Here is a 14,863-nt window from a genome sequence, read left to right on the forward strand (position 1 = left end):
GTAATCCAATCCTCTGCCTCTGTAAGCATTTCTATGCTACAGTAATTGTTTGCCTTTTTGATTAGGATGTCAGAACACAGTCATTTTTGTGCTTTTAGAGCCAACATTCTAATTCACAGCGAGGGTGACCCTTTTTTGAATAAGGCTTTTTTGTCCTGACAAACTCTCCACCGCCTACAGTCCACATCGGACCGCAGATCTTTATGGAGATAAATCTACTTCGTACAGTAGTAATGTCATTGTAAGCCTGTGCTCCCCCTCCATCGAGCCAGCAGCAGCAGCAGCAGCAGAAGCATGTTCGTAATCACCTACATGTCTACAGGCCAGACTAATAAAAACCAGATGAGCGTCAGGTTTCTTTAGCCTCCTCTAGTGGAATACCACATACTCCCAGCCCTGGGTTATATGTTATGGGTTGGTTAGTTAGAGTTGCAGTGGCATTTAATTGCCTGTGAATACATGCATGCATTCTTGAAGGGGAGGCCATTCAGTATAGGCGATCCTCCTTAGCGGGTTGTTTGAAACTAATCAGGCAGTTCACGGTGTGATTGATTGACGCCAAGAGGTGCAAAAGCAATCTCCTCTAAAGCAGTTGTAAAGTCCATGTCCAAGCGGATTATGGGCAGTCACAGGCTACGTTCACACTGCAGAGAAGGTTTTCAATTCAGGTTTTTGTTTGTCAGATCTGATCTTTTTATGTAGTTCACATTACCAAAAATAAAGTACGACATCTAATACAATCTCTTCTAGAGCAGTTGTAAAGTCCATGTTCAAGAGGATTAAGGGCAGTCACAGGCTGCGTTCACACTGCAGAGAAGGTTTTCAATTCAGGTTTTTGTTTGTCAGATCTAATCTTTTTAATGTAGTTGTTCACCTTACAAAAAAAATGCGACATCTAATGTGAAGGCAATCTGACCCGCATGCAGACATGACGCCACAAGTGCTGCAGTGTGTGCAAAAGTAAACATGTCTCCAATTCCAATAGGTCTCAGTCCTGGCGCATTTGTGGCAATTTCAAGCATTTTGTGGAATAAAAGTCAACATTTTCTGCACTACATCATTGCACGCAAACGCTTAAGAAGGAAGAGGACAAGCTCTGACATCCGCTAAGAAGAGCGTATGGGCAAGCTGTTGGAACATTGACATGAGTTCCTAAAAAAATATTTGTGGGGGGGGGGCATGGCCTGCAGCGGAACAGGGTGTGCCAGGACCAGCTTTAAAGTCAGTGACATGTGCGTAGATGGCCCAGGTGGGCCTTGTTATCTAATCAGCTGTCGCCCTGTATAAGCAGTAGCCGGGAGAAGAGAGGTGGTTGGAGCTGGAGTGAGAGCGAGAGCGAGTCTGCTACGGGAGGGCAACATCCACAATTTGGCGCCCAATGTAGGACGTTTCCCTCCCGTGGCAAACTCGTGCTTGCTCTCACTCCAGCTCCAACCACCTCTCTCCTCCCGGCTACTGCTTATACAGGGCGACAGGTGATTGGATAACAAGGCCCACCTGGGCCATCTACGCACATGTCACTGACTTTAAAGCCGGTACTGGCACACCCCGTTCTGCTCCACGCCCGCAGGCCACACCCTCCTCCACAATATTTTTTCACCTGATTTTTGGTTATTTTTAAAGTATTTTTCAACCGTCTATTTTGGCGAAGATTTATGACACTTATTGCTTTTTGATGATGTATCGGTCAGATAAGTGAAAACCAATTGCTCAAACAATACAGCCGAATCATTGATACAACTGACAGCTGTGATATCCAGATGCAGAAGACCCTGCGAAGCTCCTCAAAAAATATATTCATATCCATCCACACATTCATTTTCTACCGCTTGTCCCTTTTAATCCTTTTTACTTCATCTTCACTTCAATAATCTGTAATTAAAGATGTTGTATGTGGAAACAAGTTTAACAATTAAACACTCATGTGTTGGCCATGGATGCAGCATTATAAAAAAAAACTTCAATGTCCCACGACCCCCCCCGCCACTCCTCACCCACTCACTTACTTACTCACTCACTCTAGATAGTAACGTTAATTTGACTTTTTGGAGCCCTGCCAGAGCTGCAGCCTACCTGGAAGAAGCCGACCTGAGGATGTAACAAAACTATCCAGTCTTTGCCATAGGGCTGTGCGATAAGGCCTTTTTTTAATATCTCGATATTTATAGGCCATATCGCGATGCACGATATATATCTCGATATTTTGCCTTAGCCTTGAATTGACACTTGATACATATAATCAAACCAGTATAATGACTCTATGTGTCTACATTAAAACATTCTTTTTCATACTGCATTAATATATGCTCATTTGAAACTTTCATGCAGGGAAGGAAATCACAACTAAGTCAATTTACCAGAACTGAATTTATTAAACAGTTATTAAGCAGTGGGACAAACATTCATGTCATTTCCAAAACAGAAAGTGCAAGATTGTCAGAGACATTTTAAAACAAGCTATGGGTGCACTTTAGTGCATGATGTCACTAAGATGACATATCAAAACAACACTAAATTAAAGTGCATTTTTTATACAGAACGCCACTACAATAGTTTAAAACAAAGAAAGTTCACTTTGGTGATGATGTCACACAAGATATTTAACTGTCCAAAAAAATGAGCTGCATAATAGGAAATCAAATAGTGTTTGTCCTTTGCTATGTAGTAGGTTACTGCAAACATTATCTCCTCTTGTTGTTGACTATTTTTTTCATACAGTGTTGATCTGGAAATGGTTGCCTCGGCATTTTGTTGGTGTGGCGCTGAATGGAGATGTTGACATGCAGCGTAGGCACTGGTCATTCTCTAGCGGGTGACTTTTCAAATGATGCAACATATTAGCAGTAATGCTACTTTTTGTAGAAACGCTTTTGCCCCACACTTGACAAAATACGGTTGTCTGTTTGACATCTTCCAACTTGAAGCCAAACCTACGGCAGACGATGAACCCCCGGCTGTCTTTCTTGGGAATTAATTCTTCTTTCCTTCATTTGTTACCAGAATCGCACCTTCTTTCATTCATATTACCACTCGCACGGCTCCGCTAGCACCAGAGTTATTGTTACCCATGCTGGTACCTCTCTGCTCCCCGAGGGCGTATACGTATGTGACGTATGTAAAAAGGTGCGCTTGCTGTCTGTGAGAAGGAGAGACAACAAAGAGTGGGAAGAGCCTGTAGTGTAATGCCAGCAGCTAAAAGCAACTGCGTGAGAACGTATACTCGAATATCACGATATATTCATTTTCTATATCGCACAGAGACAACCCCGCAATATATCGAGTATATCGATATATCGCCCAGCCCTACTTTGCCATGTTTATTTATTTGAGTTTGTTTAGCTTTCTTAAGGTGGCACAAGTTGTGAATGAGTGCTCTTGCGAGCACATTTGCCAGCATAAAAAAATACATTTTGTCTATAGTCGACTCATGAACTATCTGCAAAATCTGACAAATCTGATTGAATGAAATTTGAAAATCGTAAGTTGAAGACGGCCCTAGTGCTCAAACTAAATGTTGACACTTTGGACACAATTTAGACATGATCCTTGTAGGATGTACTATTATGTGAAGTGAAGTGAAGTGAATTATATTTATATAGCGCTTTTCTCTAGTAACTCAAAGCGCTTTACATAGTGAAACCCAATGTCTAAGTTACATTTAAACCAGTGTGGGTGGCACTGGGAGCAGGTGGGTAAAGTGTCTTGACAAAGGACACAACGGCAATGACTAGGATGGCGGAAGCGGGAATCGAACCTGCAACCCTCAAGTTGCTGGCACGGCCGCTCTACCAACCGAGCTATGTGTTGGCGGCTATTTCAGCTAGCTCACGGTTTGACTTCAACCATAGTTCCCCAGTCCAAGAAGCACTCATGCAGTCCCAAACCATGACTTTACCCCCTTTGTTGTACAAAAAAGTAATTTAATTAGTAAAGGAGTTACTCGCTTCTGAAGAAATTATTGCATTACTTTTTTGAAAGACCTGTAAACATGTCAAATAATTTGAGAGGTTTTATGAGATTTTAAAGTCTACCAATTTCTTACCAACATGGCAGGGGGCAGTATTTTCATTATAGCGCGCAATCCAAACTCTTGTTGACTAGCTATGTAGCTTCTTGAGTAGTTGTCGTAGTAGTAGTAATAGTTGTAGACCAGAGGTGTCCAAATATTTTCCAACGAGGGCCACATAGAGAAAATTTGAAGGATGCGAGAGCCACTTTTATACATTTTGTATATGAAAAATACTCGAACCACGACAATGTAGGTGAACATATGCCAACAATTGGAAAACACTTCTACGTCTTAGCTTTGTGTTATAGATAACAAAGCAATACAATCAGTCATGATTATTTAATAATGATGTTATTTGCATTTATGTTAACTGTGCTCTAAAGCAGTGGTTCTCAACCTTTTTTCAGTGATGGACTCCCTGTGAACATTTTTTTAATTCAAGTACCCCCTAATCAGAGCAAAGCATTTTTGGTTGAAAAAAAGAGATAAAGAAGTAAAATACAGCACTATGTCATCAGTTTCAGATTTATTAAATTGTATAACAGTGCAAAATATTGCTCATTAGTAGTGGTCTTTCTTGAACTATTTGGAAAAAAAGATAGAAAAAAAACTAAAAACTTGTTAAAAAATAAACAAGTGATTCAATTATAAATAAAGATTTCTACACATAGAAGTAATCATCAACTTAAAGTGCCCTCTTTGGGGATTGTAATAGAGATCCATCTGGATTCATGAACTTAATTCTAAACATTTCTTCACAAAAAATGATCCTTGATCGTTAACATCAATATTTATGGAAAATGTCCACAAAAAAAAATCTAGCTGTCAACACTGAATATTGCATTGTTGTATTTATTTTCACAGTTTATGAACTTACATTCATATTTTGTTGAAATATTATTCAATAAATATATTTATAAAGGATTTTTGAATTGTTGCTATTTTTAGAATATTTTTAAAAAAATCTCACATAGTACTTCTTGGCATACCTTCAAGTACCCCCAGGGATATGCTTACCCCCATTTGAGAACCACTGCTCTAAAGTAAGCTTTTATTTACTAATATTGCTGTTATACGGTCAACTGAAACGCTTTTGAGAGCTTTAGTACACTCAAAAACATATCATGTCTCACAAGAGATTTGTACACGTTTACATCATGACAGCACACACGGAAATCATCCAAGACCTTATACAGTAAGATGCTCAGGTTGTCGGCCGTTTTGGTTTTCAAGGTCCTATTTTTCGGGGATATGGTCCCATTTAATTTTTCATAGATTTTTGGTCTAATTTGGGAGCTATAGAATGTGTCGCGAGCCAATAAAAATTGAGCTGCGGGCCGCACTTTGGACACCCTTGTTGTAGACTAGGGTTGTGCCGATCCGATATTTGGATCGGATCGGCCGCCGATATTTGCCAAAAAATGTGTATCGGCATGGCATGGGAAAATGCCGATCCAGATCCAGTTTTTCAAAAAAAACGGTCCGTGTTTTCTAACGCGCCAATTTAAATAATACATTCCACTCTTCTGCTACTCCCTACGCTACGTTCCGGGCCTGCATTTTTCAGCACTCATTTAACACAACACGTCTGTGTTGAAAGGAGTGTGTATCAGGAGTGGGCATTACGTCGATCGCGATCTACTGGTCGATCTCGGAGGATGGGTCAGTCGATCACAAGCCAGGCATTAATAAAATAGACATAAAAATTAGCAATCATCAATCTTCACCTAGACTTCACTTTCGTCAGTTGTTTGACATTCTCGGCACCCGAGGATCTTGTGAGATGACGCTGGCTGCTGCGAGCTCATTATTAAGAAAAAAATCACAAACAGGACGGACGGAGAGAAACACTTTTTATTTCAACAGACTCCGTACCTACTGTCAAAACTCTAAAGACCGACTGCACAGTTCCTGTCTTCACAATAAAAGACCTGCTTCATCCTGCCTGTGCTAACAAAATAAGAGTCTCAGAAATCTAGCGTGCACAAGCTAGCAAGCTACGGAGTTTGATGCCAATGTATTTCTCCCACTCACTCAGCGACCGCTCCCTCTCCTCGCTCGCCCACACACTCACTGACGTCCCTCACCTGCTGCCAGACATTAAAGGGCCACACACACATATGCTACTCATAACAAAGTGTTTAAAAACGGTTATGCAAGTTGGACAAATGAGATGCCAAATCCATCCACTTTAATGAGGTATTGGACAGAAAGGAGGACTTTTTTTCTCCTCCATTTGAAAATGCGGACGTTATCAGCACCACTGTCTGATTCCAATCAATGCAAGTCATCAGAATCAAATACACCAACTTATATTCTTGTCTTCATGAAAGAAAGGAATCTGTGTGTGTTAAACATGCTTGTATTATCATTAAACACCATTAACTTGTTAACAAAAATGTCTCTTTCATAAATAAATAAATATAAATTATAAATAGGAATGAGGTAGATCTCCTCGACTTGGTCAATTGAAAAGTAGCTCGCCTGCAGAAAAAGTGTGAGCACCCCTGGTGTAGATTTAGATTTATTATTTTATTTTATTTTATTTTTTTTAAGTTTACACTTGTTCAAGAGCAAGTATTGATGCTGAGTTATAGACATTTTATCCCACTCAGGTTGTTTGTGTGTTTTGCTTTTTTAAATAATGTTTACAGCATTATTTGCACTTTATACTGTTCACTTTTTTACTGTTTAATGATGCCATTTCTGTTTGTCATGTATAATTTTTTCTATTTTGTGTTTATCCTTGAATACCAACCATTGTATATTATTCAAACTCACTTAATTCAGCTGGCTAGTTGTTATCAAGACTACTAAAAACCCTTTTCAACATGAATCTGACAACTAAGTAGGCTAAAGAACTTTAAACTTTAATACATGCTTGGATAGGCCAGTATCAGCCAGTATCGGTATCGGATCGGAAGTGCAAAAACAATATCGGTATCGAATTGGAAGTGCAAAAACCTGAATCGGGACATCCCTATTGTAGACTATGACGACTGAAACAGCATCCAGATTATTGATGTAGATTACAGTGCAAAACAATGCGCCACATTTCACTGCCAGTAAAAGTAATGTTGCTGTAGCGTTTAAATGACTAACTTGTTACTGGAAAACAGCAGAGTTTGTAACCTAGTAATTCACTTGTGTTGACTCATTTCCAGTGGATAGAAAACATATACTGCTATACAAGATGCAAACTGACTACCCTGAATTATATTAAAGTTTACTTTCTGTTGAGAAGATATAATAAACCGGTTTCTGACATCCTGTGTTGTGACTTTCGATAACTAATGAAAAAAACTCTATTTTGTTTCCTCAACAGGTGACGTCGGGCGGCACGCTAATCGGAATCGGCCGCAAGACCTCGGATTGCCAAGGCAACACCAAGTACTTCCGCTGCAAATTCTGCAACTTCACCTACATGGGCAGCAATTCTGTAGAACTGGAGCAACACTTCCTGTCCACGCATCCCAATAAAGTCAAAACCCCGCCAGCCACCCCCCTGCTCCCTAACGACAACCCGGTTAAGGGAAGGAGCCCGATTGTAGAGGGTTCCGAAAGAGTGGCAGTACGAGCGGAAGATGACTCTCTTGTCGGGTATTCTATCCCGATCCGGGCTGATTCGTCGGGTTGGCCGGTGGAGGGCGCACATGGGGCGTACTACTGGTGCAAGTACTGCAGCTGGAGCTGCGAGTGGATGGGAGGGTCGGCCAAGCTTTTGGAGCACTATGAGCAACGACATAGGGCGAACACGGGGAGCCCCAACGACCTCAATCCTGGAGAAAGAGGAAGGAGAAGGGAAGGAGAGTTATCCAAAAGTCACAAGGATCTGCTGTCTAGCACCAGCCAAGGTAATCCAGTATAGGTATAGGTTCTTAAAAATGTCAGACTGCTCCTGTCAAACAGAGATGATATTTGAATAGCATTTTTCCTATTTTTTGTATTTTTGCCTATCATTCACAATCCTTATATGTAAGACGAGATCTCATACGTTTTTCTTTTTTTTTTTGATAGTTTCACATGTTTTCATTTAAATGATAAATCAGTCATAATCGTCACAAAGGGTTAAAATAAAATGGCGCCACAAACAAGCATCTGTTTGTGTCTTTTTCGCCATTTGTGGGTATAAGTTGGATGTCAAAGTTGACTAACTTCTCGGTTTATGGCCACGCTCTTCTACTGTAAGAGGCATGATTTATAATCTAGAATTGACTTTCACCGACTGAGAGGCAATGCAGCAGCTCACCAGCTCAGTATGTCAGTAGCTGCATAAGCCAGTTAGCTCTCTGTTATAACTGTGCGGCTAAAAAAAAGTTTGTTTTTGTTAGCACTAGAGGTGGGGGAAATAATCCATTTTTATATGCATCGCAATTCAGACATGGACGATTATAAAATCGATTAGTAAACATTGATAATCGATGTGTTTAACGGTTTCTTATTACAAATCCAACGGCATGCACCTGGGGATAGGTTGATTGGCAACACTAAATTGACCCTAGTGTGTGAATGTGAGTGTGAATGTTGTCTATCTGTTTTGGCCCTGTGATGAGGTGGCGACTTGTCCAGGGTGTACCCCGCCTTCCGCCCGATTGTGGCTGAGATAGGCGCCAGCGCCCCCCGCGACCCCAAAAGGGAATAAGCGGTAGAAAATGGATGGATGGATTATTACAAATGCACTATTTTTAAAAGTTGCGAGTAGGGCTGGGTGATATATCGATATATCGATATATCGCAGGTTTGTCTCCATGCGATATAGAAAATGACTATATCGTAATATTCAATTATATGTTCTCACACCGTTGCTTTAAGCTGCGTGCATTACATTACTGCCGTTTCTCGCTCCTTCTCGTCTGTCCTTCTCGCCTTCTTACTTACATACGTCACATACTGTCTAGCGTCATATGCTCTCGCCGAATGCTAACGTTAGCATGGCTAACATTAGGTGAGGCAGGTCGAGTTGCATTTAGCTGCGTGCATTACACAACAGGCGTTTCTCTCTCACTCTTCGTCTCAAATTCTGACAGACACAGAAAACAAGCCCGCCTTCTTACATACGTCACATAGTCTCGCGAGTCTACCGTCATAGCTCTCGCCGATCAGAGAGATAGCAGCATGGCTAACTTTAGCTGAGCCAGGTCGAGCAGAACTTGTGACAATACAAGAGAGAGATGGTGCGAAACTGATCACAAATGGAGGAAGAACAATAAATGCCCAACATAAAGAGGGGGGTTTATCATCTGGCGGTGGTTTGGCTCCAAGTGGGAAGATATTCAGCAGACAACAGCAATATGCTGTTCAATGTATATACTAGGATGATTAACCTGTGTGATGACTGTATTATGCTGATAGTATATATTTGTACCATGAATTGATTAACGTGGACCCCGACTTAAACAAGTTGAAAAACGTATTCTGGTGTTACCATTTAGTGGTCAATTGTACGGAACATGTACTGTACTGTGCAATCTACTAATAAAAGTATCAATCAATCAATGCAAAGTATGCAGCATAAGTGTTACTACAAAAAAGTAGCAACACTATTAATTTGTTTTTTCATTTGAAAAGTCACCCGTGAGAGAATGAAGAGTATTTAATGAATACAGTTTTGGTCAATTGACTTAGTTGTGATTTCCCTCTCTGCATGAAAGTTTAAAAGTAGCATATATTAATGCAGTATGAAGAAGAATGTTTTAATGCAGACACATAGAATCATCATACTGCTGTGATTATATGCATCAAGTGTTCATTCAAGGCCAAGGCAAAATATCGTAATATATATCGTATATCGCAATATGGCATAAAAATATTGCGATATTAATAAAAGCCAATATCGCCCAGCCCTAGTTGCAAGTAAGAAACGCTTATTTAGTGAAACAAAAAGAAATGTAAAACTGCATCAATAAACAAATGAATAAATACATAAACTAAAGGCGCATCAATAATTGTTTTTTAATCAAATCGTAGCTCCCAAATTGTAACCGTCATCGAATCATGAGGTACCCAAAGATTCCCACCTCTAGTTAGCACTTATAATAACAATATCACTATTACTTGGTTAAAAGTGCTGTTTGCAACTTACTCACTAACATTTTTCAAAGCAAAAAGTGTAACAAGAACACCACCAACTAACTTATGTTGCCAATAGTGGTCTAAAAGAATACATTTGTTGGACAACTGTCTATATAGTTCCCAATTTCAAAGTTTATGTAATAAAAATAAAATGATCAGTGTTTACGGCTGTCGCGTCAGCATGTATTCGCAGGGAGTACATGCTGATTTTGCACAAATACAAAACCAGTCCCAAGAGAAACAACGAACATGCAGTCATGTTGTAGATAAGATAGAATATACATTCAATGGCCGCTAACGCTACCTATCCAAATTGCTATTAGCTAACAACACCTAAATCTAATGCATGAGTTGGCAACACTAAATAGGCCCTAGTGTGTGAATGTGAGTGTGAATGTTGTCTGTCTATCTGTGTTGGCCCTGCAATGAGGTGGTGACTTGTCCAGGGTGTACCCCGCCTTCTGCCCGATTGTAGCTGAGATAGGCACCAGCGACCCCAAAGGGAATAAGCGGTAGGAAATGGATGGATGGAGTTACGTACGTGCATAATTACGTCATTACTATATGTACGAGAAGTCGTAAGAGGGCAGGATATACTGTAAAAAATACATTGGAAAATCGGCGCACTCCAGATATCTGTGTAAATGTTGCAAACACCCACATGTCACAAGATGTCAAGAGATGTAAATGAAGTATTATTGGCCTTTTTGGGATGTTTTTAAAGGGCTTTTTGGACGCAATAGTGCACTCTCATTATCTGCATTATTAGCCACCTCGTTTATGACTTGGCATGCATTAAAACAAAGAAAAACAAATGTGTTCTTGTCTGACATAGGGGTTGTGAATGATAGGAACAATAGCAAAAAAGTTCAGTTGACCTTCTATGCAGTATATTATAGTATGTCACTCACAGGATCTTTGATTAGCATTCCTCTCCCGTCCAAAGGCAGAACCTAGTAACTCACTTCTAGAGAAACCCTTGAGATACTAGGTTTTTCTGTTGTATCTACGCGGTTATGTGGTAGTTGCTAGGTCCTGCCATGCGCGTAACAGCTTACTTACGGAACAAATTACAATATCGCATACCCTAATGTAAAGCATATCACCTAGTAACTCGAAAATTCTTATGAGCTCAGTTTTGAGCAAAATTGAGTTACTGGGTTTTGCCTTTGGACGGGAGTCCTGCAGTAGGTTCTAAAAAATATCATTGTTCCTGTCATAAAGAATATTTGACCAGCGTAAACGTGTCAATTTAGGACTCAAATACCTAAGGACTAAATTAGCCCTTTGCCTAACAGACGTCTTCTCCTGTTCCCTAGGCGACCCCAACAGCAGCGACACAGAAGCGGTGGTCACCAGCTACAATTGTCAGCTGTGCGACTTCCGCTACTCCATGGCCCACAGCGCCGACGTGATTGTCGTGGCGCCGTTGCTGCTGCACTACCAGCACAACCACTCCATCCACCGCTGCTGCATCCAGCACTGCATGTACTGTCCCAGGGGGCTCTGTCAGCCGCAGAAGCACCTAGGCGAGGTAAGACCGTTCTGAATGTTTGTAATGTGCGTGTAACGATGCGGACGGAAGGATATGTCTGTTCGCCGAAAGAGGAAAATAAGTCCTCATCATCGTTAAGCTAATGATGGACATGCTTTTTTAGTACAGGGGTCACCAACGCGGTGCCCGTGGGCACCAGGTAGCCCGTAAGGACCAGATGAGTAGCCCGCTGGCCTGTTCTAAAAATAGCTCGAATAGCAGCACTTACCAGTGAGCTGCCTCTATTCTTTAAATTGTATTTATTTACTAGCAAGCTGGTCTCGCTTTGCTCGACATCTTTAATTCTAAGAGAGACAAAACTCAAATAGAATTTGAAAATCCAAGAAAATATTTTAAAGACTTGGACTTCACCTGTTTAAATAAATTATTTATTTTTTTTACTTTATAATAAATACATTTTCATTTAATTCTTCATGTTAGCTTCTATTTTTTCGACGAAGAATATTTGTGAAATATTTCTTCAAACTTATTATGATTAAAATTAAAAAAAATTGTTCTGGCAAATCTAGAAAATCTGTAGATACACATTTAAATCTTATTTCAAAGTATTTTGAATTTCTTTTAAAAGTTTTGTTCATAAAAATCTAGAAGAAACAATGATTTGTATTTGTACTAGAAATATAGCTTGGTCCAAATTGTTATCTATTCTAACAAAGTGCAGAATGGATTTTAACCTATTTAAAACATGTAATCAAAATTCTAAAACATAATCTTAATCAGGAAAAATTACTATTGATGTTCCATAAATTATTATTTTTTTTTTTCAAAAAGATTCAAATTAGCTAGGTTTTCTCTTCTTTTTTTCAGTTGAATTTTGAATTTTAAAGATAAACCATGTTTCAAAATTTTATTTTATTTTGTTTCCTGTTTTCTCCTCTTTTAAACCGTTCAAGTAAGTGTTTTTTTCATAATTCATTCTCTACAAAAAAACTTCCGTAGAAGGAAAAAAATGTACGACGGAATGACAGACAGAAATACCCTTTTTTTTTAAATATATTTATCTGTTTCTATATACATTTATTGTGAGAAATCATTGAGATGATCAGTGTTTCCACAAAGATAAATATCAGTAATTATTAATAATAACAGAGTTAAAGGTAAATTGAGCAAATCTGCTATTTGTGGCAATCTATTTAAGTGTGTATCAAAATGGTAGCCCTTCGCATTAATCAGTACCCAAGAAGTAGCTCTTGGTTTCAAAAAGGTTGGTGACCCCTGCCTTAGTATGTTCTGAATAGATGCAACTTTGAAGCGCTTCCTGCTTTTTGTGACACGTTCTCCCCTTTAGGTGTCCCATCCATTTGCTTGCCGGAAGCCCACCTGTTCCAAGTGTTGCGGCAAATTCCCTGCATCCACGAACCAGCATGACACTGGCGGTTTGACCCCTCCTCAACCCAGAAGCGACCCCAGCGTGACCTTTCACCCCTCTAATCCTGTTGTCTCTCAAGGTAAGCAAATAATAATGATGACTTGGGGTGCAGGGGAAAGTGGGAAGGAAAATTACTCTCCCTGACCACGTTGTCAATATTGGTTCAACATAACCAATATTGTAATAGCGCTAAGGAGGAAACTACTTAGCCAGCTTTAGAAGTCAAATCTAAGTAAAAGTAAAATAAAACAAAATGTTGTGCAATGACAATGAAAATCCATCCATCCAGCCATAAAGATCCATTGATTGGAAACAACAGTCTGGAAAATATATGACTTAATAGCAACATTAAGAAGCACATGCAAAGGTACAAACCCCGTTTCCATATGAGTTGAGAAATTGTGTTAGATGTAAATATAAACAGAATGAAATAATTTGCAAATCATTTTCAACCCATATTCAGTTGAATATGCTACAAAGACAACATATTTGATGTTCAAACTGATAAACATTTTTTTCTGTGTAAATAATCATTAACTTTAGAATTTGATGCCAGCCACACATGACAGAGACGTTGGGAAAGGTGGCAATAAATACTGATAAAAGTTGAGGAATGCTCATCAAACACTTATTTGGAACATCCCACAGGTGTGCAGGCTAATTGGGAACAGGTGGGTGCCATGATTGGCTATAAAAACAGCTTCCCAAAAAATGCTCAGTCTTTCACAAGAAAGGATGGGGCGAGGTACACCGCTTTGTCCACAACTGCGTGAGCAAATAGTCAAACAGTTTAAGAACAAGGTTTCTCAAAGTGCAATTGCAAGAAATTTATGGATTTCAACATCTACGGTCCATAATATCATCAAAAGGTTCAGAGAATCTAGAGAAATCACTCCACGCAAGTGATATGGCCGGAAACCAACATTGAATGACCGTGACCTTCGATCCCTCAGACGGCACTATATCAAAAACCTACATCTATCTCTAAGGGATATCACCACATGGGCTCAGGAACACTTTGGAAAACCACTGTCACTAAATGCAGTTTGTCGCTACATCTGTAAGTGCAAGTTAAAGCTCTACTATGCAAAGCGACAGCCATTAATCAACAACCTCCAAAAACGCCGCCGGCTTCCCTGGGCCTGAGATCCTCAAAGATGGACTGATGCAAAGTGGAAAAGTGGAAAAGTGTTCTGTGGTCTGACGAGTCCACATTTCAATTTGTTTTTGAAAATATTCGACATCGTGTCAGCCGGACCAAAGGGGAAGCGAACCATCCAGACTGTTATCGATGGCAAAGTTCAAAAGCCAGCTTCTGTGATGGTATGGGAGTGCATTAGTGCCCAAGGCATGGGTAACTTACACATCTGTGAAGGCACCATTAATGCTGAAAGTTACATACAGGTTTTGGAACAACATAGGCTGCCGTATAAACGCCGTCTTTTTCATGGACGCCCCTGCTTATTTCAGCAAGACAATGCCAAGCCACATTCAGAACGTGTTACAACAGCGTGGCTTTGTAAAAAAAAGAGTGTGGGTACTTTCCTGGCCCGCCTGCAGTCCAGACCTGTCTCCCATCGAAAATGTGTGGCGCATTATGAAGCGTAAAATACGACAGCGGAGACCCCGGACTGTTGAACGACTGAAGCTCTACATAAAACAAGATTGGGAAAGAATTCCACTTTCAAAGCTTAAACAATTAGTTTCCTCAGTTCCCAAACATTTATTGAGTGTTGTTAAAAGAAAAGGTGATGTAACACTGTGATGAACATGCCCTTTACCAACTACTTTGGCATGTGTTGCAGCCATGAAATTCCAAGTTAATTATTTTTTGCAAAAAAAAAAAAATAAGTTTATG

At 39.8% G+C, this 14,863-nt stretch overlaps 1 protein-coding gene across 4 annotated transcripts in view; it reads left to right on the forward strand.

Annotated features, from left to right (window-relative positions):
- The window catches only part of trps1 (trichorhinophalangeal syndrome I), a 278,372-nt gene that overhangs the window by 150,063 nt on the left and 113,446 nt on the right, over positions 1-14,863 (forward strand). For all 4 annotated transcript variants that reach the window (XM_061908575.1, XM_061908574.1, XM_061908577.1 and 1 more), the window contains exons 5-7: positions 7,335-7,863; positions 11,401-11,615; positions 12,925-13,084. In XM_061908575.1, the coding sequence (XP_061764559.1) occupies positions 7,335-7,863; positions 11,401-11,615; positions 12,925-13,084 (904 nt within the window). The remainder of the gene's footprint in view (positions 1-7,334; positions 7,864-11,400; positions 11,616-12,924; positions 13,085-14,863) is intronic.

Source organism: Nerophis ophidion, linkage group LG08 (assembly GCF_033978795.1).
Source record: "Nerophis ophidion isolate RoL-2023_Sa linkage group LG08, RoL_Noph_v1.0, whole genome shotgun sequence".
Lineage (NCBI taxonomy): Eukaryota > Metazoa > Chordata > Actinopteri > Syngnathiformes > Syngnathidae > Nerophis > Nerophis ophidion.